The 21,846-nt window shown below is 57.9% G+C and overlaps 1 protein-coding gene across 2 annotated transcripts in view; it reads left to right on the top strand.

Annotated features, from left to right (window-relative positions):
* Positions 1–21,367, top strand: part of SHC2 (SHC adaptor protein 2) — a 32,358-nt gene extending 10,991 nt beyond the window's left edge. Inside the window, exons 2-14 of one of the 2 annotated variants that reach the window (XR_006298189.1) lie at positions 2,561–2,631; positions 4,567–4,627; positions 4,805–4,924; positions 6,322–6,375; positions 6,516–6,567; positions 6,662–6,788; positions 7,931–8,084; positions 8,714–8,771; positions 11,346–11,489; positions 13,309–13,619; positions 15,533–15,666; positions 15,807–15,867; positions 17,210–21,367. Coding sequence is in view for 1 of the 2 variants with exons in the window: in XM_043585960.1 (XP_043441895.1) it covers positions 2,561–2,631; positions 4,567–4,627; positions 4,805–4,924; positions 6,322–6,375; positions 6,516–6,567; positions 6,662–6,788; positions 7,931–8,084; positions 8,714–8,771; positions 11,346–11,489; positions 13,309–13,619; positions 15,533–15,661 (1,281 nt within the window). In the remaining variant the exon portion in view is untranslated. The remainder of the gene's footprint in view (positions 1–2,560; positions 2,632–4,566; positions 4,628–4,804; positions 4,925–6,321; positions 6,376–6,515; positions 6,568–6,661; positions 6,789–7,930; positions 8,085–8,713; positions 8,772–11,345; positions 11,490–13,308; positions 13,620–15,532; positions 15,667–15,806; positions 15,868–17,209) is intronic. The other variant, XM_043585960.1, reaches the window with a different exon arrangement.
* Positions 21,368–21,846: the final 479 nt, after the last annotated feature.

The raw sequence follows: 21,846 nt of genomic DNA, 5'->3' as shown, positions 1-21,846 counted from the left end.
CTTGCCTTGCCCCTTGTCTTCTGGTCACTACCTCAGGTAGCAGTCGCTGTGTAGCAAATCATCCCACAGTCTAGTGCAGGACAACAAACGTTATTTTTTTGTGGTTTTGTGGGTCAGCTTGGCCGATCTCTTCATTCCCACGGCAGTTGGCCAGTGTCAGCTGGGATGATAGGGATGGGGACGTGTCTGTTCTCACAGAGCAGGCTGGCCTAGCAGGGTCTCAGGGACCTGGGACTAGTGAGGGGACAAGCTCCAGGGCACAAGGGCCTTTTAGGCCTTGGCTGCGTCACCTTTCCTGACATGCCATTCGTGACATGTGTCATCTTTCCTGACATACAAGGGCCTGGATAGGGGGAGGGATAGAGGGAGGGATGGGGGTGGGTAGGGACGGGGAGGGGAGGAGGGAATGGGGTGAGGGACGGCTTGTGAGCATAGTTTCAGTCTGCCAACAGCATGCGGTTTCTCCCCTGGAAACAACCACTTTACCATGCTAGAATCTGCTAGAATTACTCATCTACTCGCACTGTGTATACTCGCATGTGTGCACATCCTCCCCCTTGACCCCTTGTCCGAGGGAGTCGTGACTCACCATGACCTCTATTCTGCACCTTGTTCCTGCTGTTTAATAATATACCTTGGAGATAATTTCATGTAAATAAACAATTCTTGTCTCTTTTTACAAATGCGTACTCTTCCATTTCAAGAACGATTTGTTTGGATTTAGCAAGCATACAGGGCCCCCAGTTAAATTTAAAGTTCCAACGAATACCAATAATTTTTGCCGTAAGTATGTCCCCTGCACTATTTGGGGCATACTTACACTAAGAAATATTCATTGTTTAGTGGGAATTCCGGTTGGCCTGCAGTCATGTATTGGATCGCACAAGCCCAAATGTGTTGTTTTAGGGTGTCTCTAATTTCTTGCTGATTTGTTCAGTTCTACAGGTCCCAGCAGCAAGGGGGGTGCGTGTGCAAAAGCTCTCCCTGAGGGGAGACTGAGGCAGGAGACACGGAAGAGGGCCAGGTGTAGGGAGCCAGCCCCTGGTGCCAGCACCAGGGGGGGGCCCAAGGGCAAAGGGAGTGGGTAAGCGCGGATCCATCGGGGCACCAAGCACCCGTCCACCTGTCTCCCTGTAGTCCTGTGCTCGGAGCCCCGTGGAGCGGGCAGAGCGTGGGCCACCCCGCACAGTGACTTGTGAACACACGGGCAGTCCCTGGGCTGATGTGTCTGGGGGCTAAAGTCCTAAAAATGGAGTTTCAAGGTCAAAATGTATGGGCATCTATGATTTTTAAAAAATTGAGGTAAAATTGACAAAATTAACATTTTATTTTATTTAAACAATTTTTAATGTTTATTTCTGAGAGGGAGAGTACAAGTGGGGGAGGGGCAGAGAGAGAGGAAGACACAGAATCTGAAGCAGGCTCCCGACTCTGAGCCTTCAGCACAGAGCCCGTCATGGGGCTCGAACTCACAAACCGCGAGATCATGGCCTGAGCTGCAGTCAGACGCTTAACTGACTGAGCCACCCAGGCACCCCGACCATTAACCATTTTAAAGTGTACAAAGTTTAATAGTATTCAGTACATTCGCAAGGTTGTGCAACCATCACCATTATCTGGTTCCAGGACATTCCGTCACCCTAGAAGAAACCTGTCCTCATTAGCCATCATCCCCTCCCCTCCCCTAACTGCTGGCACCTGCCAACCCTCTCTGTGTCTGTGGATTTACTTGTCTGGACGTTGCACAGACAGAGAATCACAGGACAGGTGCTGTGGCCCAGGGAATCACAGGGAATCACGGGACGTTGCACAGACAGGGAACCACAGGCCACATGGCCCTCAAGATGCCCCCCAGCACACAGGCACAGCTGGAAAGAGGCTTGTGGCCCTAGTCTGGTCCCTGCTCCCCCTCCCTTGGCTGTGGTCGAAGCAGTCTGGGAGCTCTGCTGACTGTTTCTACCTCCTCTGTCCGTCTGCATTGTCTCTTGGAGGGTCTGAACTACCTTTCCGTGGACATGGTGGCCTAGGCAGGAGTTAGCAAACTTTCCCTGTGAAGGGCCAGACAGTCAATGCGCTGGGTTTCACAGGCCAGATGGTTTCCTCCCAGTCTGCTTGCAGGCCCTGTGCTGGGTTCTGGGGCTACAGTAGTGACAGGAGCATCACCATCCTGGTCTTCCTGGGCTCACACTCTAATGCAACAGGAAGGGAGAACGAGCAGCTGATGGTTAAGCCAAAGCGAGACTGAGCCTGGAGGGCCAACCAGCTTCCGTGGAACAACGTGCTTAGCATCAGAGAAGGGGGTTCTCTCTGAGGAGGTGACACTGAGCCTGGAGACGGGGAAGGAACCAGTGCACACGAAGATGGGGGAAGGGAGCAGCAGGGGCGCAGCAGGTGCAAAGGGCCTGAGGCAGCAAAGCTGGACATTGCTGAGGACGGGGCTGGAGATGAGGGTGAAGAGCTCCCTGCAGGGAGGGCTTGGATTCACTTGTCACCTGACCCAGGCTCTGCTGGGCTCGTGCTTAGGGCCTGCCTGCTAATTGCTTCTTCTCTCTTCTCTTAGTACATGGGCTGCATCGAAGTCCTCCGCTCCATGCGCTCTCTGGATTTTAACACTCGCACCCAGGTGACCAGGTGAGCCTTTGAGACTGGCTGCTGTGGGGCCAGGGCCTCGGGGCAGCTGAGGGAGGGCTGATGTGAGGCTTTGGAGAGGTGGCAGTAGCCGCTCAGACAGTCTGCGCAGCGACATTCCCTCCTGCCTCACAGCTTGGAGAACAGTGTGGCGGGACTGAGAATGGCCTTGTGGCGGGGCATAAGCTGAGTTCCAGCTCTGTCCTGCCGTCCAGTTGTCTCTGCTCCCCAGACCCTGGATTCTAATAGAAATGACACCTGCCGCCTTGCCGTGTGCGAATTCCACAGGCGTGCTGGACCCGCGGGTGCTGGCTGGTGTCCGGCTAGGACTCAGGTCAGGCCTGGAAGGGGCTAGGAGCTGGTTCTGGGTGGCACCTCCGTTGTCCCTGCTTTTTTTGGTGCTAAGCACATCGATCTCGTGATGCTCTGAGCTGCCAGGAATGAGTCATGAAGAGGCTTAGGGATCCACATCCATTTTGTTTTTTAATGTTTTATCTATTTATTTATTTATTTATTTATTTATTTAGAGAGAGAGAGACAGAGCCTGAGCGGGGGAAGGGCAGGGCTGCCAGCTGTCAGCACAGAGCCCCACGTGGGGCTGGAACGCATGGACCCCTGTGAGATCATGACCTGAGCCCGGCCACCCAGGCGTCCCAGGATCGATGACTTTTTGCATGTGAAAACAGGCCATTCACTGTAGACATAAAAACACTCTACTGAGTTGTAATTCACACATCAAACAATTCACGCACTTAAAGTCCACAACTCGATGTGTTTTGGTTTCTTCACAGAGGTGTGCCTGTTCTGGATGTTTCCCAGACGCGGACTCACACCCCGTGTGGCCTCTCGTGTCTGGTTCCTTCCCTGAGCGTCGTGTGTCCAGGGTCTGCCCGCGGGGCAGCGGGTGCGGGTGCCTCTCGCGCCTGCTCCGGGCTGAGTGATGTGCGCGTGCGCGGTGGAGGGGTGTCCGCGTGCGGGGTGGACACGTTCATCTGTGGACGTGCGCGTGGGCGGGGGATGTACCCGAGTGACACGTGCGTGCACGGTGGTCGCGTTTCTCTGTGGATGTGCGCATGCGCGGTGGACACACCTGAGTGATGTGCGTGTGCGCGATGGACACGTTCCTCTGTGGACCTTTGCCTGCGCGGTGGACGCATTGTTTGTCAACCTGTCAATGGACACTTGGGTGGCTTCGACCTTTTGGTGATTGTTGTGACTCGTACTGCTGTGAACGCGCGTGCACAGGTTTTGTGTGCACGTGTGTTTCCATGTCTCCTGGGACGGGAGGTGGGGTGTCGGGCTGTGTGGTGTCTCCACATCTCGCTGTTTGAGCAGCAAGACCTTTCCCACCGCGCCTTTTTGCCTTCGCGCCTGCCGGGTGTGAGGGCCCCGGCCACTTGGGGCCCAGCACGGTCCCTCTGACCTTCAGGGCCCGTGAAGTCCCAGTCCTCCCCGGGGCTAGCGGTTTCACAGAGGTCTGTCTCTTAGTCTGGCGAGCCCAGAGCAGAGGTCACGCTCTCATGCCACAGCTGGGGATCTTGGCTGGCCTGTGGCCGCATGACACTTGGGGTCCAGGCTGATGCCCTATGTCGTTGGCTCCCCTGAATCTCACCCCTGTGGTTTGGAGTTGGGCCATGGCCCAGGGATGTGTTGATCACTGAGAAGGAAGCCCCAGAGGGCAAGAGCTGAGGTCGGTATGTGCATGGGTATCTGCCGGGTACAAACGGGTTGGGGGCTGAGAGCCCCTGGTCCGTGGCTCTGTTCCTCCCTCCTCTCTCCAGGTGCCCGCTTCCCTCCCTCCTGTGAGCCCCTTCCCAGCTCAGGATCCAAGTACCTTCTCTGCCCATGGCTTCTGCCCCCCACACTCCCTGAGCTCCTACCCCCTCCCCAAGCCCCCCTCCGAGTTCACTAAGCCTCCTCCTACAACCCCCCACACAGGGAAGCCATCAACCGGCTCCATGAGGCAGTGCCTGGCATCCGGGGCTCCTGGAAGAAGAAGGTGGGTGACGGGCTGGTGGTCCTGGTGGGTGTGGTTGGAGCGGGGCGGGGGGGGGGGAGGGCGCGCCGTGGCCTTCCTGGACCTTGCCCCAGCTGGAGCCCCTCTGCTGCCCCACCTTTCCCAGTGCCTGGGCTCCCCACTCTGCAGGCCCAGCACTGCCCTCTGCCCTGTCCCCAGGCCCCGAACAAGGCGCTGGCCTCCATCCTGGGCAAGACCAACCTGCGCTTCGCTGGCATGAGCATCGCTGTGAGCATCTCCACCGACGGCCTCAACCTGTCCGTGCCTGCCACGCGCCAGGTGAGTGCCGCCACCCGTGTCCTCAGCCCCCAGCAGCCCCCCGTGCAGGGCAGGTCCAGGGTCCCGTGGGCAAAGCTGGAGAGATGGCAGGTGTGGGGCTGTGTGTGAACATGTTCACCTGGAGATGTGCCGAGGCCCCGCCCGAGCCAGGAGCCGAGCTGCCCTCATGGCACTCACAGTTGGCACGAGTGCGGGGGTGGGGTGCAGGGAGGCTGCTGAACCCCCACAGTGCCCAGGACACCCCCGCCGAGATGGGCCCCCCCCCCCATTGTCAGCAGTGCTGAGGGTGAGAGCCCTGGCCGGGAATCTTCTAGTGGAAACAATCCAGCAAAATAATATTGCACAGATAAGGGAATAATTACAAATTCTAAAAAGCATTGTGAGGCCAGGCAAGGGGGTGCTGTACGTGTGCACAGGGCACTGTAACCTAGCAGGGGTGTCACGAAGGGCTTCCTGAAGGCGGTGATGCTGGCTCCAAGGGAGGAGGTGAGGAGAGATGTCCCAGGCATAGGTCACCCTGTGGGGAGACAGAGCTGGAGAGGTCAGTGAGGTTCGTGGTGGGGAGTTAGGACTTGTCCAGACAGCACTGTGAGCCTGGGAAGAGCGGTGATGTGGGGGCACCGCGGAGGGAGCCCAAACAGGGCATCTGTGGAGCACCTGGTGAGGCGGCCACTGCTCCCTGGGCCCTGAAGGAACATGAGCACTGAGGACAGCAATGGGAGGTGGCAAATGGATGCAAACGAGCACGCGAATGAACACGGAAACAGGCCTGCAAGTGTGCACCAAAAGCAAGCATGCAAATGAGCAAGCAAATGCAAATGAGCATGCAAATGAGCACGCAAATGAGCACACAGATGACGATGCCCGGGCGCTGGTGCCAGAACAGAGCCTCCGGCTCTTCCCTCCTGTGTCTCCTCCAAGCCTCCATGGCTGCATTGGCTGTGCCAGATTAGTGCGCCGTCCGCGGTGTGTGTCTGGGCGGACGCGCGGGCCAGAGCACCAGGCGTGAGGGCGCAAAGATGGGCTTGAGTGTGTGTGACTGCATGTGTGAGCATCTGTGTGTAGGAGGGCGTGTCCGTGCGTCTGTGCACGTCTATGGGCGTGTCCGTGTCTGTGCACAGCTGCGGGCATTTCTGTGCGTCTGTGCACATCTGTGGGCTGTCCGTGTGTCTGTGCACGTCTGCGGGCATGTCCATGCGTCTGTGTCTGGGTGTCAGAAGTATGCACGTGTGAGGGTGGTGGGCGTTCCCCATCCAGCTGCTCTCCTGGTCACCCTGGTACCCATTCTGACTCCAGCCCTTTCCTGGTCGCTTCTCTGTGGCCCTGGCCTGGTGAGCCTGCCCCCTTCCCCGGCCCCAGGACTGTGGCCCCCCATGACTGTGTCTCTCTCCCGCCAGGTCATTGCCAACCACCACATGCAGTCTATCTCCTTTGCGTCGGGAGGTGACACGGTAAGGCCAGGGACTGGGGGGGGTAGACTCCTGGTCCTGTCTGTGCCCTACGGCCCCATGCCCATCCACCCCTGCCCCCTTACCAGGCCGGGGTGGCCCCGGCAGGTCCAGCCCTCCCACTTGTCCTCTCTCTCCCCCAGGACATGACTGATTATGTGGCCTACGTAGCCAAGGATCCCATCAACCAGAGAGGTGAGGTCCCAGTGGGGGCGGCCGGGGGCCCTGGGGGCTGCTGTGCCAGTGGGCCGAGGCTATGCTGATGCTACGTGACCATGACCCTCTGCAGCCTGCCACATCCTGGAGTGCTGTGAGGGCCTCGCCCAGAGCATCATCAGCACCGTGGGCCAAGCCTTCGAGCTGCGCTTCAAACAGTACCTGCACAGCCCCCCCAGGGTGGTCCTGCCCCCGGAAAGGTACCAGGCCACGTCCTCCACGTCTTCCCAGAGACATCGTGCCACCCGACCAAGGCCAGATGCGCAGTCCCTGCGCTCACCATCTCCACCCCGGGTGTGGGCCTTCGCTTTGTCCCTCCTTCCCTCTCTGCTCCCAGTGGGCACGCGGCTCCACTGCCCCCGGTCGCCACACCCTCCTCTATAAAACCCGGGCGAAAACAGCCCGCGCTCGGGCTGAGGCGAGGATTAGGGGAGCCAGTCAGCGGCTGTGGTCATCACCAGCCTGGACGGGTGTGGCCGACGCTTCTGCAAAAGGGCCGGTCGGTGTGTTCAGCTTCCTGGGCCAGAACACCTGCCTCAGCCATTGTAGCAAGAGCGGCTGGGGACCATACGTGAAAGGATCAATGGGCTGCCTGCCAGCAAAACCGTATTTATAGGCGCTAAATTCGGAATTTCATGTAATTTTCACGTGTCACCAAACATTGTTCTTTGGATGTTCTCCTAATCGCTTAAAAGTTTTGTGGTTTATAAGAGTAGGAAGCATTCTTAGCTCCTAGGCTGCACGCATGCAGGCGGGGGCCAGACTTGCTGAGCCCTGCTTTTAGCTACTTAGTAGCTCACTGGGTGGAAACTTGCCAGACTAAGTGACGGACAGGTGAGCGTGTTAGACCTACGAACGTGCTCACGTTAAGGAATAGGGAGCGTCTGCAGGCGTACGTGCTGCCGTGCGCTTCTCCTCCGTTCAGCCCCTCACTGCCTGCACCCTCGTGCCTGATAAACACTGATAACAGCCTCCCCCGTCTGGCTGTCAGGAACCGCAGTCGCCTGATCAATTTCTACAGGGGCCCTTGCAGGGCCAGATGGTGCTGAGGGCACTCCCATCCTGCCAGACCTGTGTGTGCTGCCTGGTGGGGGTGGGGTGGGCAGAGGTGGGCGCAAGGGAGTGGAGACCAGCTGTGGTTTCTAGAAGGCACTGGAAAGAGTGTGAGGTCCCATCTTACAGAGGAGGAAAGCGCACTGGCCCAGAGCAGGAAGGGGCTCAGCCCGGCGCACCGAGCAAAGCTCCAGCCACGCAGCCTTGGCGTCCTGGCAGGAGCTCCCTCTCTCTCTGCCCCTGAGACCTGGGGTCCCTGCCTGTGCTCCTTCTTGCTGTCTGTCCCCAGGCTGACCAGGCCCGAGGAGACGGCCTGGGGGGACGAGGAGGAAACGGAACACAATTACTACAACAGCATCCCAGGGAAGGAGCCGCCCCTGGGTGGGCTGGTGGACTCCAGGCTCGCCCTAACTCAACCCTGTGCCGTCGGCGCCCTCGGCCAGGTCAGCCTCTGTGGCCCTCATGGGGAAGGGATGGTGGGAGGTCATCTCTAGGCACTGGCTCCTTGGGCCTGACCCTGGCTTCTCCTTCTGCTCCCCTTCTCCTTGACCCTAGGGGAGGGTATCTCATGCTTCCCTGCCCTTCCTTTCCCTCCTTCCTGCCCCAAATTGCACAGATGGGTCTGGCCCTCCTCCAGATGTGACTTCCACCCTCAGATACTGATTAGAGAATTCTATTGGCAGTTTAATCAGGGCCACGAGACGAGACAGGTTTCCAGGGGAGGTAATGAGAATGTACAACCGGGAGACTGACTTTGTGGTCGGAGGACTTCCACAAGGAAGCAGTGTTTGGGCTGGGCCCTGACGGGTGAATAGGAGTTGCCCGGGAGAGCAGTGCAGGGAAGGGCATCCAGGTGAAGGGAACAGCATGCAGCAGCCAGGGCCTGGGGGCAGGGTTGGCAGGGTGCAGAGCTTCCCTCTTAGCATCTGACTTAGGTCTCCAGCCGTGCAGGAGGGCAGGGTGTTGGATGGTGGGGTGTTGGGCTGGGAAGGTCCAGCCCTCCGGGAGGGCGGGGTGCTGGGCTGGGAAGGGGCTTGCACGTGGCAGAAGGACCCCTCACTCTCTTTTTCAGGGCGTATCGCCTGCTCGAAGGGACACCCGCAGTCTGCCGTGGGACCTGGGCCCCTCAGGTAACAGCAGATGCCCTGGAGGCTCAGGGAGGCCCCCACCCCCCCCCCCAGTTCCTCTCTTCTGCCCCACTTCACTTTCACCCGCGAGATGTTGTGCGCCCCCCACACTCTTAGTTGGTTTGTCTTTCTTCCGTACAGACTAGGTTCATTGCATTTTGGGAGGGACACAGCATTCACGTGGTTCAAAATGCCAGAGCACAGAAAGGCCTTCAGTGAGAAGTCGTGGTGTCACCCTGGCCCCGTCTGCCTATCCACCTCCCCAGTCAGGCCACCACTGTCAGTACCAGTTTCCGTTATTTTTCCAGTATTTTCCACGGACGTTCAAGCGCTTTCCAATCCATGAACTATGTCTTTCGCTCCCGCCTAGCTTTTCCCATGTAGCAATCCACCCTGAAGTTCCTTCCGCGTCAGCACGCGCCCCGTGCCCGTTCTTGTTCGCACTGCCCGCGACCCCCCCGCGCAGAGGGTCTCTTTTATCTCGCCTGCACTTGACTCACGGACACTTGGGTAGACTCCAGGTGCTTGCTGTGGCGTCTGCGGTGTGACGAAGGGCCACGGATGTTCGTCATTCCGCTGGTTCTGGTCTCCACACAGTCCGGTCCCCCGAGGGCGGCTCCTTGTTCTTGTGATGGAAATCACGCGTGTCCCCGCCGCCCGGCACTTCAGGCTTTGGCTTTCACAAATCGACTGGGTGTTTGGCCCACGGACACTTTGCCCTGTTACACAGAATGAGAAGTGACGTAAGGCTGGCACCCCCTTGGCCCTCCGCTCCCAGTCGGGGCGCTCAGCCCCCCGGCTCCTCTGTGTCTCCTCTCGGGCTCGGTAAGAACAGGCACCCGCAGACATGGTGACTCTCCAGGCGTGCTGTGGGCGTCTTGGTCGCTTTGAGGTTCTGCAGTGTCAGCCTCCTGGAGCTTGCTTGCCTACGTAGCCCCTACTGGTGGGCACCGAGGGTCCCCCCCCACACACACACGGTGTGCAGCCCCGTGTTTCTCCTGTGGGTGCCGAGCCGTGAGGCTGCTGACATCAGAGCCTGTTAGTCACGTTACTGGAGGCCGCTAAGCTGCTCTCCGAAGCGAGGGTGCCCGTCGGTTCGCCCACCAGCCTGCTGTAGTTGCCTGTCCCCTCACAGCCTAACATCTGTGCTGGGCTTTTTTTTTTTAGATCTTCCCAGATAATCTGGGCACTTCGCTGCCAAGCATCAGAACCCTCGTCGACTGCCAGCACCCAGTGGTTAAAGAACCAGGTGCCAAGCTATAGCGTGGCCCTTGTGTGCTGTTTGTCTGGGACATGGGCTGCTCACCCATGACTTCCAGGGTTCATAGGCACTTCCCAGCCCCGAGCCTTTGCACACACTGTTAAGGCTTCTTTTTACACCTTTCCCAATTCTCTAGCCAAGAACTCCTTCCAATACATCGATGCCCCAGCTCCTGTGTCTGGGGATTCTCTCTGTCCGGATTCTACAACCTGAGTTTCTTCCCTCTTCCCTGGCCCTGGCCACGAAAGGCTGGGAGAATCCATGCCTCCTCCAGGCAGACCGGGAAGCCTGCACTGAAACCCCTCTGCCCCCATCAGCCACCCAGGCCTGGCACATGGCCAGCACTCGTATGGAATCATATCTGTTTGCCAGACGCTGTTCTACGGTTTTGGTCCTCACCCCGCTTATGAAGGAGACTCCCATTCTCCCTATTTTACAGAGGAAGAGAGTTAGGCACAGAGAGGGTGGCGAACTTCCCCCTGTCCACAGAGGGCAGGTGGAGCTGGCCTGTGAGCCCAATGCCCATGAGGTTAAGGATGTAGTTGGCATACCACGGGGATTGCAAACAGCAGGGCCCTTGGGCTGGATTTGGCCACGCAGTGTGCCAAAATCATTATTTCTCTGCCAAGGATTAAAAGCGGTGACGTCTGGAAATGAAGAGACGGTTCTGAGAAAAGTACGCACAAATGCCCTTTGAACCTGGGAAAAGCTCAGCCTTGCTCAAAATAAGAGAAATGGGAAGTAAGGTCCCCCAGACGCCATTTACCTGGGAACCTGTCAGACCAGCAAAAACCCAACACCCTGGGAGGGGTGAGGGCAGGGGAACAGGGCAGAGGCAAAGTGGTCAGGATCCAGCAGAATCTGAATGGGGCACTGAGTGGACCCAAGTGAGAAATCCCTCCAAGGACAATTTTTACTGTGGTTGTGGCTTTTGAACCATGCAAATGCGTTACACACTTACAATTAAGCTTGAGAAGAAAGGAAATCCTACAATAGGACAGAAACAGAAACACATGACCTATGTGTCATGTGGACAGCATAATTACAGGGGGGACAGTTCGTTGTTAGTAATTTTTAGATGGGGACATTTAACAGAAACATGGGGGTTTCTGCCATCGTCCTGCCTAGTCCCCTCCCCGAGAGTGGCCCTCTAGTGCCCCACAGCCCCTGGTTGGACATTTATGGGTTTTCACTCCAGATGGCTCTGCAAGAGGGTGTGAAGTTTCCACCCGGCAGGGAGGCGGGCTTGGGCGGGGCTCCCAGGTGGGGTCCGCTGCTCCCCCAGCTGCCCCCTCCACTCCTCCTACCCTCCCCAGGCCCACCAGGGGATGGCTACGTGCAGGCTGATGCACGGGGCCCCAGAGACTATGAGGACCACCTGTACGTCAACACACAGGGTCTGGATGCCCCAGAGCCCCTGCAGCCGGAGGACAGCCCCAAGAAGGACCTGTTCGACATGCGTATGTAGGGGCAGGCCAGCCTGCGGGGGGAGGCCATGCCCCTAGCAAGCTGTAGTCTGATGGGGGAGGCCCAGCCCTCTCCAGTTGGGACTTTGCAAAGTGGTGAGGGTGGGGTGGGGAGTGTTTCCTACAGGACTCCCTAGTGTGATAGGGGAGGCTCTGGTGGCCTCCCCCCACCCCCCTCCCCGGGGCTCTTCAGTCTGTTGGGAGTAAGCCAGCCTCCTCTCTATAGGGGTCCCTAGTCTGAGGGGAGGGGCCTAGTTCATGCCTGGAAAGAGTGGCTAGTATGATGGGGGAGGCTCAGGCCCCTGTTCTCCATGATACTCCTTAGTCTCTTGGGGGCGGGGGGGGGGTAGCTCCTTACCTCTGGGTCTCCCAGACTGACAAGGGGATTTTAGCTCCCTCCTCAGGTGACTCTGTGGCTCAAGGCAGTAGGCCCAAGCCCCTTCCACTGGGAATCCCAGCCTGGTGGGGGAGGCAACCTTGAGGGGACCCCAGTCTAATGAGGGAGGCCGAACCACATATTGATGGAGTGAACACTTGATTCCTTTCTTCCCTCTGTGATGCCCCAGCCTGAGGGGGTGGTCAGTCTAACGGGGGAAGTTTGCGATCCAAACAGCGTCATTATCTGCAACCACGCCAATGTCGTGGTCATCCACAGGCATGGTCATCTCCCTTCCTCGGGACGCCTCCCTAGTGGGAGTGCCCCAGGAAGCCGGCTGGAAATTTCTTCCTTCACAAAGTCTGCCAAGCCTCCTTCCCCACCACCTGACAACTGGAGAGTGTGCATGTGAGCGGGGGGCAGAGAGAGAGGGAGGGAGAGAATCCTAAGCAGGTTCCGTGCCGTCACCCAGGCCCCCCAACTGGATTTCTTATCGCAATAGGACATGGGCTGATAGTGCCCACTGTGCAGCAGTTGCCAGACTAAAGGCGTGGCCCCCGCTGCCTCCCCACAGCAGTCCTCACCTGGGAAAGGAGCTGCTCCAGTGTGGGGGCTTCTGAGGCCGGTGGTCCCCCGGGGTGATCAGGCGGCCCAGCAACTCTGGCCAGGCTTCCATTGAAAATTCTGGGTCTGTCTCTGATTCGTGCGGTCACACGTCCCGGTGGCTGGAGTCTGGGTTGGCTGCGCCCAGACCATGGAAGGAGTCAGGGAGGAGGGATTCCCAAGGGCGAGAAAGTGGAAGGCATGTGGGAGTGCGGGGGTCAGCGCTGGGATTCTGCCTTCCAGGGTGTCTGATCTATACTGCTCCACAGCTCCACATCCAGCTTTACAGTGAGGAGACAGGCTCAGAGAGGGCGAGTGGCTTGTCCAGTGTCACACTGGTGCTTGCTGGAAGCCTCAGAAAACCCCTGCAGATCATAGGAAGCTTTTCTGTGAACGTCTGTAAGAGAAAGGGATGCCTGCCGCCTGCCACCGAGATGCAGTGTCGTATTAGAGGAGCTGGCGATGTCACCAGGCAATTAGTGAAACAGGCATAAACATTGGAGAGGAAGAAACGCCGACCTCATTTGCATAGATTTAACCAAATCCGTGAAAATATACTACATAACTAATAGAACCCATTAGAGGGGCAGGAAGGTGACTGGTGACCAGGTTGGCACCACACAGAGCACACACACACCCACTCAGCGCACGGCCAGTGACGTACTGTGGCCTTAGGGCAAGGTCTGAGGCACCCTAGGTGCTCAATGTTGCTCAGGTCCTGGGTGGGGGGGTAACCACCTGGAGCTTTTTCCTCCCAGCCCAGGCCACCCCCCTCCGCTTTCCAGCAGGAGGCAGCTGCCAACCCCGCCTCCTGCACTTCATCTTCGCCTCCAGGACCCTTCGAGGACGCTCTGAAGCTGCACGAGTGCTCTGCGGGGACGGGGGCGGCGGTAGCGCCCCTTCCCTTGGAGGACCAGTGGCCCAGCCCCCCCACCCGCCGGGCCCCCATCGCCCCCACGGAGGAGCAGCTGCGGCAGGAGCCCTGGTACCATGGCCAGATGAGCCGAAGGGCCGCAGAGAAGCTGCTTCGAGCCGACGGGGACTTCCTGGTGCGCGACAGCGTCACCAATCCCGGGCAGTACGTCCTCACAGGCATGCACGCGGGGCAGCCCAAGCACCTGCTACTTGTGGACCCTGAGGGCGTGGTAAGGTGGCGCGCGGGGGCCGGAGGCGGGGCCTGAGAGCGGAGGGGCGGGGCCTCAGGGGCGGGCCGGGGCCTCAGGGGCGGGCCTGGGCCGCAGGGGGCGGGGCCGGGCCGGGAGCATGGCCCGATGGACGGCCTTAGCACCTTTAGGTTTAACAAAGTAGTTTGAGGGTTACAAAGCAGATTCTGTTTCCGTTTACCAGGTAACTTAGAATTACAAAGTATTTTCCCGCTTAAGAAGAATTTTAGGGTTTACAAGGGAGTTCCCAGTCTATACGGCGTTTTAGGGGTTACAAAACCTTTTCTAGCCTCGAGGCCTTTCAGGCGTTACAAAGTGCTGTATTTGATCAATTATAAGATGCGCTTTTGCCCCTACAGTCTGTCATCACTATGCGTCTTTTTTTTCTTTTTTTTGATATATTTATTTATTTTATTTTTTATTTTTTAAAATTTACATCCAAGTTAGTTAGCATTTAGTATGACAATGATTTCAGGAGTAGATTCCTTGGTGCCCCTAACCCATTTAGCTCATCCCCCCTCCCATACCCCCTCCTGTAACTCTCAGTTTGTTCTCCATATTTATGGGTCTCTTGTTTTGTCCCCCCACCCCGTTTTTACATTATCTTTGTCTCATGTCATCACTGTGTGTCTTACAAAGAATGATGTCTTTGAGTGTTTTTTTTTAAATAATGTATTTCAAGCCTCATAAACATGTCAATTTGCAAGGAGTTCTAGGGTCTACAAGTTAGTAAATTTCTTCATGATGCACACTTTCCTTTCATCTATTTATTAAAAATTTCTTAATGTTTATTTATTTTTGAGAGAGAGACAGACTGCAAGCCAGGGAGGGGCAGTGAGAGAGGGAGACACAGAATCTGAAGCAGGCTCCAGGCTCTGAGCTGTCAGCACAGAGCCCGACCCGGGGCTCAAACTCACAAACTGCGAGATCATGAGCTGAGCCGAAGCCGGTCGCTTAACCGACTGAGTCACCCAGGCGCCCCAAAGTTTATTTATTTTTGAGAAGCAGGGGAGAGAGAACAATTGGGGGGGGGGGAGCACAGAGAGAGGGAGACAGAGAATCCCAAGCAGGTTCCAGGCTCCAAACTGTCAGCGTAGACTCCAATGTGGGGCTCGAACCCATGGACCACGAGAACATGACCTGAGCCAAAGTCAGATGCTTAACCGACTGAGCCCCCAGCCACCCCTCTCTCATTTTTTTTGAAGAGACTAAGCTTAGTTCCTTTTTCAAATTCAAGTTTTATTTTTTGACATCAAGTATTTACTGAAATTCTAGTTAGTTCACATGTATAGTAAAATTGGCTTCAGGAGTGTAATTCAGGGATTCATAACACATACAACATCCAGTGCTCATCACAATGAATGCCCTCCTTAGTGCCCATCACCCATCTAGCCCACCCCCACCCACCTCCCTCTCTCAGCCCTCAGTTTGTTCTCTATCATTGAGTCTCTTGTGGTTTGCTTCCCTCTACCCTACCCCCCCACCCCCTTTCCCTACGTTCATCTGTTTTGACGTCTTTGAAGCCTGCGTGGTTTTTAACCATCAGCTGTGTCTTTGAACTGCATCAAAGACACATCTGCAAAGACACTTTCTCCAAATAAGTTCCTGTCCACGGCTTCCAGGGTTTGGGACACGGACATGACTTTTTGGGGACCACCAAAAAGGGGTCTGTTGGGGACCACAGAACCCTGGTGGTTTTGGGGCCCGTGTGCATACCTTACTCTGGAATCTTGAGTCTGATTCTGTGGTTGAAGTCCTGGAAGCTTCTGACGCAGCAGCTCTCAGACTGGAGCGTGCATCAGACCCACGGGGCGGGCTCCTGAGGTGGCAGATTCCCAGTCAGCAGGCCTCTCCAGCTCCCGGTGCTGCTGACGCTGAGGCCTCTGGCCCCACAGGTGCGGACGAAGGATGTGCTCTTTGAGAGCATCAGCCATCTGATCGACTACCACCTGCAGAATGGGCAACCCATCGTGGCGGCCGAAAGCGAGCTGCATCTTCGCGGCGTGGTCAAACGCGAGCCCTGAGCCAGGTGCGCAGTGGGCCCCACGGATCCCAGCTTCTCCCGTCGCCAGCTTTTCTCTCACTTTAGAAACTAAGAAAATTCACAAAGCACACAGTTCACCCATTTAAAGTGTGCCACTCAGTGTTTTGTTTTGTTTTGTTTTTTAGCATGTTTAGAGATGTGCAACCATCCTCTACCTAATTCCAGAACATTCTACCACCCCAAAAGGTACCCTGTCACCATCACCCCTCCCCCAGTCCCCGGCCCCCACGAGCTCCCTTCCCATCCGTGGATGAGCCTGTTCTGGACGTTTCACACACGTGGACTCACACTCCGTATGGCCTCTCGTGTCTGGTTCCCTCCCTGAGTGTCGTGTGTTCGGGGTGCGCCCACGGGCAGCAGGTGTGGACGTCTCGCTTCGGCTTGCAGCCGAGGGACGTGCGCATGCGCGGGGGATGCGGTCATCTGTGGACGTGCGCGTGCGCGGTGGGCACGTGTTTAGCCACTCACTGTCAGTGGACATTTGGGTGTTTCCACTTTTTGGCTATCACGAGGAAGACCACTCAGAACACATACGTCCAGGTTTTTGCGTGGACTATGTTCATGGCTCTCGGGCATATACCCAGGAGTGGAATTGCTGAGTTGCTATGGTAACTCCGTGTTTAACGGGGAGGCGGGGGGGGGGGGGCACTATTCTGGAGGAGGGGCTAGCGTAGCCTGGGTCCGATGGGTGTTTCAGGAGAGGTGCGCGAGATGAAAAGGTGCACCCTTGGGCTTTTGCTTTTGGTGTTGGGGAGGGACAGGCAGGTCTGGGTCTGGGTGGTTCCAGGACCTTTTGGTGAGAGACTGGGGCCTCTGGGGGAGGTGGGGGGTGGTTTAGGCAGGACATGCGCGTGAGCTGCGGGTGCAGGGGGTGGTGGTGGCATGAACTGTCTTGGGGAGGAGGGAGAGGCAGGACCTGGGATTTGGAAGCCAGGAGCTGGGGGCTCAGCTGGGGAGGGAGGGGCTGCATAGGAAGAGGGTTGTGGAATTTCCCCAAGGGCTCAGCAGAGAGGAGCTTCCGGCCAGGTTGGGCTGCTCTCCTGTCCCCAAGACAACGGTCCCCTTCCTGCCTCCTCCCCCACCCGGGCCTCAGGCTGCAGGCACAGAAGGGGTTTCCAGTCTAGGGAAGGGCTTCTGGGGCTGGGGGTGGGCCCATGGGACACAGCAGGTCGGGGGCTGTGTGTTTGCACGTTTGCTTCCCTTCCCCAAGGTGTTTGTGACCCGAGAAACAATGCTGATGGCAGTAATAATAGCTATGCTCCCACCTCCCGAAACTCCACAGGCTTCCCCCGTGGTTCTGAACTGGCACTGTCGTTAGCATTGTCGTTTTGCAGAAGAAATAGCACAGGGAGGTTAGAGCACTACCCTAGGTCACACTGTAAGAACGTGGGGAGCTTCACCCCGGTCCCTCAGCCTGGAGGCCCTCACTGGGCCCTGTCACTGAGGTTCAGGGTCCCGGACGCCGGAGCCTGGGTCTCTGGTGGCCGTCTCAGCTGACCCTTGACCTCTCCTTCTCTTTCTTCCCCAGGTGATGGTTCTCAGCTCCCAGCTCCTGTCCTGCTCCGCAGATGCCCCTGTTGTGGCCTTACGGGCTCCTCAGCCTCTCCCTCCGGACCCTGGTCAGGCTGGAACCGCCACTGTCTCTCCTTCCCCCGCATAGGCCTCTCTCCAGCCGTCCCTGGGCGGGGTCAACAAGGCCAAGAAATGGGGGCCCGCGACCCGTTTATCCTGCTGGCGCCCTGCCTGCCTCCACCCTCTGCCTGGAGTGAGGGTGTCCATACCAAAGACAGAACCTTTTCTCACCTCTAAAGACAATACATTAAAGACAAGCAGTCCTCCATCTCCAAGCCCTGGCCAGGGCCCCCGATGGGTTAAGGAGGCCCACCTCTTTTCCCAGATGGACTTCAGCTTCTCTCCCTGGAAAGAGGGATTCCTGTCCTTGACTGGTTCAGTTTTTCCACCTGAAAAATCAGTGCACAGTTGTCTTTTATGGGGAAGAATTGAGATGCTTTGGGTCCTCAGGCCGGGGCACCTGCTGATGTTGAAGGGGCGGGTAGCCTTGGGGCCCAGCTGGGATGGGGGGCATCCAGGCAAGGCCAGCACAACCGGCTCGGGGGTGGGGGGCGGTGGGTGGTTGTGGGACTCTGCCCTCCCGGCTGCCAACCTGCATGGACATTTGGGATCTGCTGGTAACACGACCATGAGGAAACGAACCCACCTGCACATTGAGAGGCCCTCTGGCTGGAAGGCTGAGGCCAGTGTCCCAGGGGCAGAGCCAAGGCCCACGGTGTGGCCTTTCGGGGCTGGAGGATGTGGGGACTGGAGGGGGGGATGGGGAAGAGGGCGCTGGGCCTGTGGGGCAGTGGTCTGCTGTCCGAGAACCCCCGGTATCTCCCTCACACCTGTTTTTACCCCGAGATAAAGCTTCCCCAACACCCCCGTCTTCCCCTTGGAAACATCTGTATTTCCTGAATGCTGCAAACCTCTTTCAAGATGCCCCTGCATGTCTGGCAAAAAGTTCTTTTCCCTCCAAACTGCTCCTGACTTCCCCCCGAATGTGGCCTGACTTCTCTCAGACCACCTCTGTCACCGACAGAGCCCCTGCACATAGCTGTTGCTCTGCAGACCTTGCCTCACATGATTTCCGGGCTCTCCTTCCCAGAGACCGCCATCTCTCCCGGAACCCCTCCTCTGGCCCTCCTGGAGAGGCCGCCCTGCCAGGGCCACACCCCTGCCCAGGGTCTGGATCTCTGGGGAGACTGAGAGATCTGATGAGATTTCTCTGCAGTCAGCAGGCCACACCCCCTGCCCTGGGGGAGCCTGGTGAGGGCGAGGGGAGCAGCCCACACCCTGCTCTGTCTGTAACCAGGGGGAAAGCCGTCAAAAAACAGAGCCCGAGGAGACAGACGCCGTGCCTCTTACTTTAGAGACACGGAGGCAGAGAGCCACCGGTGTGTGCACCCAACCCACGTCCACCCATCGATCCAGCCATCTATTGGGCATTCCATTCACTGGTCCATCCACCCCTCCCCCCCATCCTGACACCCTTTAGTAAGCCTGCATTCTCCTCTTACCTGCCTGGACCTCTGGTGGAGTAACAAGGGTGCAGCAGGACCGAGACTGGTCCTTGTGGTCTGTCCTTGTGGAGTGAACAGCCAAGTGACATTAATCAGCAAATCACTGCTAAGCATGTAATGACAACAGTGAAAAGGAAAGAGTCCTGAACTTAGTGATCTGTGGGACACAGGGGCTGCGATCTGGAGGATGAGAGCCCCAGATGACGAGGACAGAGTTCTAGGCAGAAGGAATGGCATGTGCAAAGGCCCTGTGGTGCGTGTGGCCCCCAGCACATTTAGGGACCAGAAGGATGACCTGTGTGTGACTACAGGTGGAGCGGAGGACAGAGCTTGTTCGAGGCCTCACCGCGGGGGGGTAGCAGAGCTGGGGTTCGCACCCAATCACCTCCTCGTCCTGCTCTCTGCGCTGGAAAAGCCAGGTCTGGGGTGCACACACAGTGACGGAGCTGTGAGCCTAGCTTCAGCTGGGTCCCCCACACGTCTCTTGTGCCATTCTACCTTCAGTTGTTCAACAGATGCTCCTTGCGCCAGCCTCACCCTCAGGGAGTCTTGGGGTGGGAGGCAGCCACCGTGTCAACTCAGACTGGTTGCTTCCCTTCCCCGAACTGCGTACCCTGTGGAATTGGGCTGCCCCGTGTGCCTCAGTTTCCTTACCTGGAAACTGGGCATGGTGGCCCTCCCCCACAGAGAGTTAACCTCAGCCTTGTTGGGTCGGGGTCTCTCCTGGGAGCTTGCAGACGGGCCTTCCTTTTCCAGGGGAGGAGACAGAGCTCAGAGGAGCAGCTGTTGCCACAGCTGTGTGGGTACAAGGTGGCCCTCTGGACTGGAGCTTCCTTCTTTGAGGCCCCTCCCTGTCCTTCTCCCAAGACCTGTCTGCGGTGGCTGTGGGGGGCGGCCTATGACTCAGGCTAGCTCCTGGGAAGCACCCTGTCCCTCCTCCTTCCCATGAGGCTAGCTCCCTGGGGGGTGGGAGTGGAAGACCAAGGCCATCCATCATGCAGTGGCATGACTCAGGTCAGGGGTGGGGGTGCTGGCCAATATCGCCTGGTCCCCCTCCCCAGCTTGGACTGGAAGCCTGCACCTCTCCCTTTCTGATCCCAGGAAGGCTGCAACTTGGGGTGTGGGGGAGTCCCGGGGGGTCTGCCACGCCGGTCAGCCACAGGGCTCTGCAGAGGAGGTAGGTTTTGTCGGCTGGGAGAGGTTCTGTACGGACCGCAAGCCTCACTAACCAGCAGGAAGGGCCAGCCTCCTGGCCCCCGCCCCTCCCAAGGCAGGTGTTTGGGACCTGTCCCCAGGTACCTTTTCTGTCTGGGGCTCAGTTTCCCCAGCCCCCAAAGGTGATGGGGTGGAGGCACAGGGGTGTGGCTTCGGCTGAGCTAGCAGTGGTGGGGTTCAGGTTCTGGGGTTCCCTTCGAGGCCCGGCCAGGCCTCCCACAGCTGAGCCCCTTTTCTCACCAGGAGCAACGTCCAAGAAGTGAAGGCTGGCGCTCACATCAGTGCTCTAGGCCCTGTTGTGAGCACTTTGCCTGTCAGCACCTGTCTGTCCTTGCTCTGTGGCTGTGGTGCAGGGACAGCTGTTATGCTGGTGGACAGCCGAGGAGATAGAGGCAGAGAGGTCTGGACACTTCAGGAAGTGTTGGCCTCAGGATTCGAACCCCAGATGAGCACCCCCAGTTGCTTAGCACAGGAACCGGCACAGAATAAACTCATTGCCTCCTCCCTCAACCCGACTGGGAGTAGACCTGCCTCAGCTGGGTAGGGGTGAGGGCGGAGTGAAGCCCCCAGCACGCAGCGTGGCTTGTCGTCAGAAGACCTGAGATGGTCACTCCACCTTAGTGGGCACCACTGTCCCTGTCTGTGCAATGGAGCAAGGCGGCCCGTGGCCTCTGAGGTCCTCCCTCCTGCCTGCTTCCAGAAGGAGTGCGCTTCCAGGAGTCATCCCTCTTACTGTGGTGCTGGTTCATCCATCTGTCTGCCAGGTAGTTATTAAAGACCCCAGTGTCTTGGGGACAAGGCAGGGACAAGGCTGCCACACCCCTTCCTCCCTGCAGTTCCAGGCTGGCAGGGGGAACGGATGTCAAACAAGTATGCGCTCCAGGGCATTCTTCATGGTAGCTCAAGCTGCGGTTCAGCCAGCGGGCTCTGCCGGGCCGTGATGCTGGCCCAGCCCAGGCTGGCAGGCAGGGCAGGCTTCCTGGAGGCAGTGGTGAAATGACGCATTCATTGGCATCTGCCTCCCCTGTCAGACTCTGTGGTCGTGCCAGTGTTGCCCACAGCACAAAGAGGGGCCTTAATATTTGCTGAGAGAGAGCAAAGCTGAGACAGACCTTTGGGGGGGAGTCATGGGCCCTGCTGAGCCTTGCTTTTCTCATCTGGACAATGGAACTCCAAAGCCCACCTCACTCCAAGGTCAGGTGGAGGCATCGGAGGGGCAGGAGTTCTGTCCGGCTCCCACCTGCCCCCCTGCACCCCCTTCTGCTGTTGAACCAGTGGTCACTCCAGACCAGCCCCAGCCGAAGCTGGGGCCACGGTGGGGCTTGGGGACACTCTTGGAACACAGGAGGCTCTGGGACAATCGTAATTAAATAAAGCTCAGGCTTTGGATCAGTCCTGGTCATACATTATCGTGCTGTCTCCTCACCCAAGACGGGTAGGCCTTAGGTTTCAGAAGGGGGCATCGAGGCTGGGAGGGAGGGCCAGGAATGAGGAAGCAGAGGTTGAGGGGAGCAGATCACAAGTTGGGAGGGGCTGGGATCCAGCAGACCCTTGTGTGCTCAGGAGCTGCCAGGCCTGGGGCCCTGTCCTGGTCTCACCCCTCCTCTGTCTCTCCGTCCGTGAACAGCATGTCGGTGCTGTCCCCTCTTCCCCTGGGTCACGGTTTCCTGTTATGCGTGTGTCACAGGAACCACCGAACCCGTAACACTTCATCGGTGTCTGTCTTCTGGCATCCCTCGCACTGGGACGCATCGGAAAGCTGGACATTGTGTCCACGCATCACAGTCGCGTCCTCAGCACCCAGACTGCTGCCCGCCCGGCGTCCACCAGCTGCTCAATAAACATTTGTTCTCGAAATGAAGGCCGCTTCTTG

The sequence above is a fragment of the Prionailurus bengalensis genome, chromosome A2 (assembly GCF_016509475.1).
Source record: "Prionailurus bengalensis isolate Pbe53 chromosome A2, Fcat_Pben_1.1_paternal_pri, whole genome shotgun sequence".
In the NCBI taxonomy this organism is placed as follows: domain Eukaryota; kingdom Metazoa; phylum Chordata; class Mammalia; order Carnivora; family Felidae; genus Prionailurus; species Prionailurus bengalensis.
Note: the sequence above shows the minus strand (reverse complement) of the source record. Positions and strands in the feature narration are given on the sequence as shown.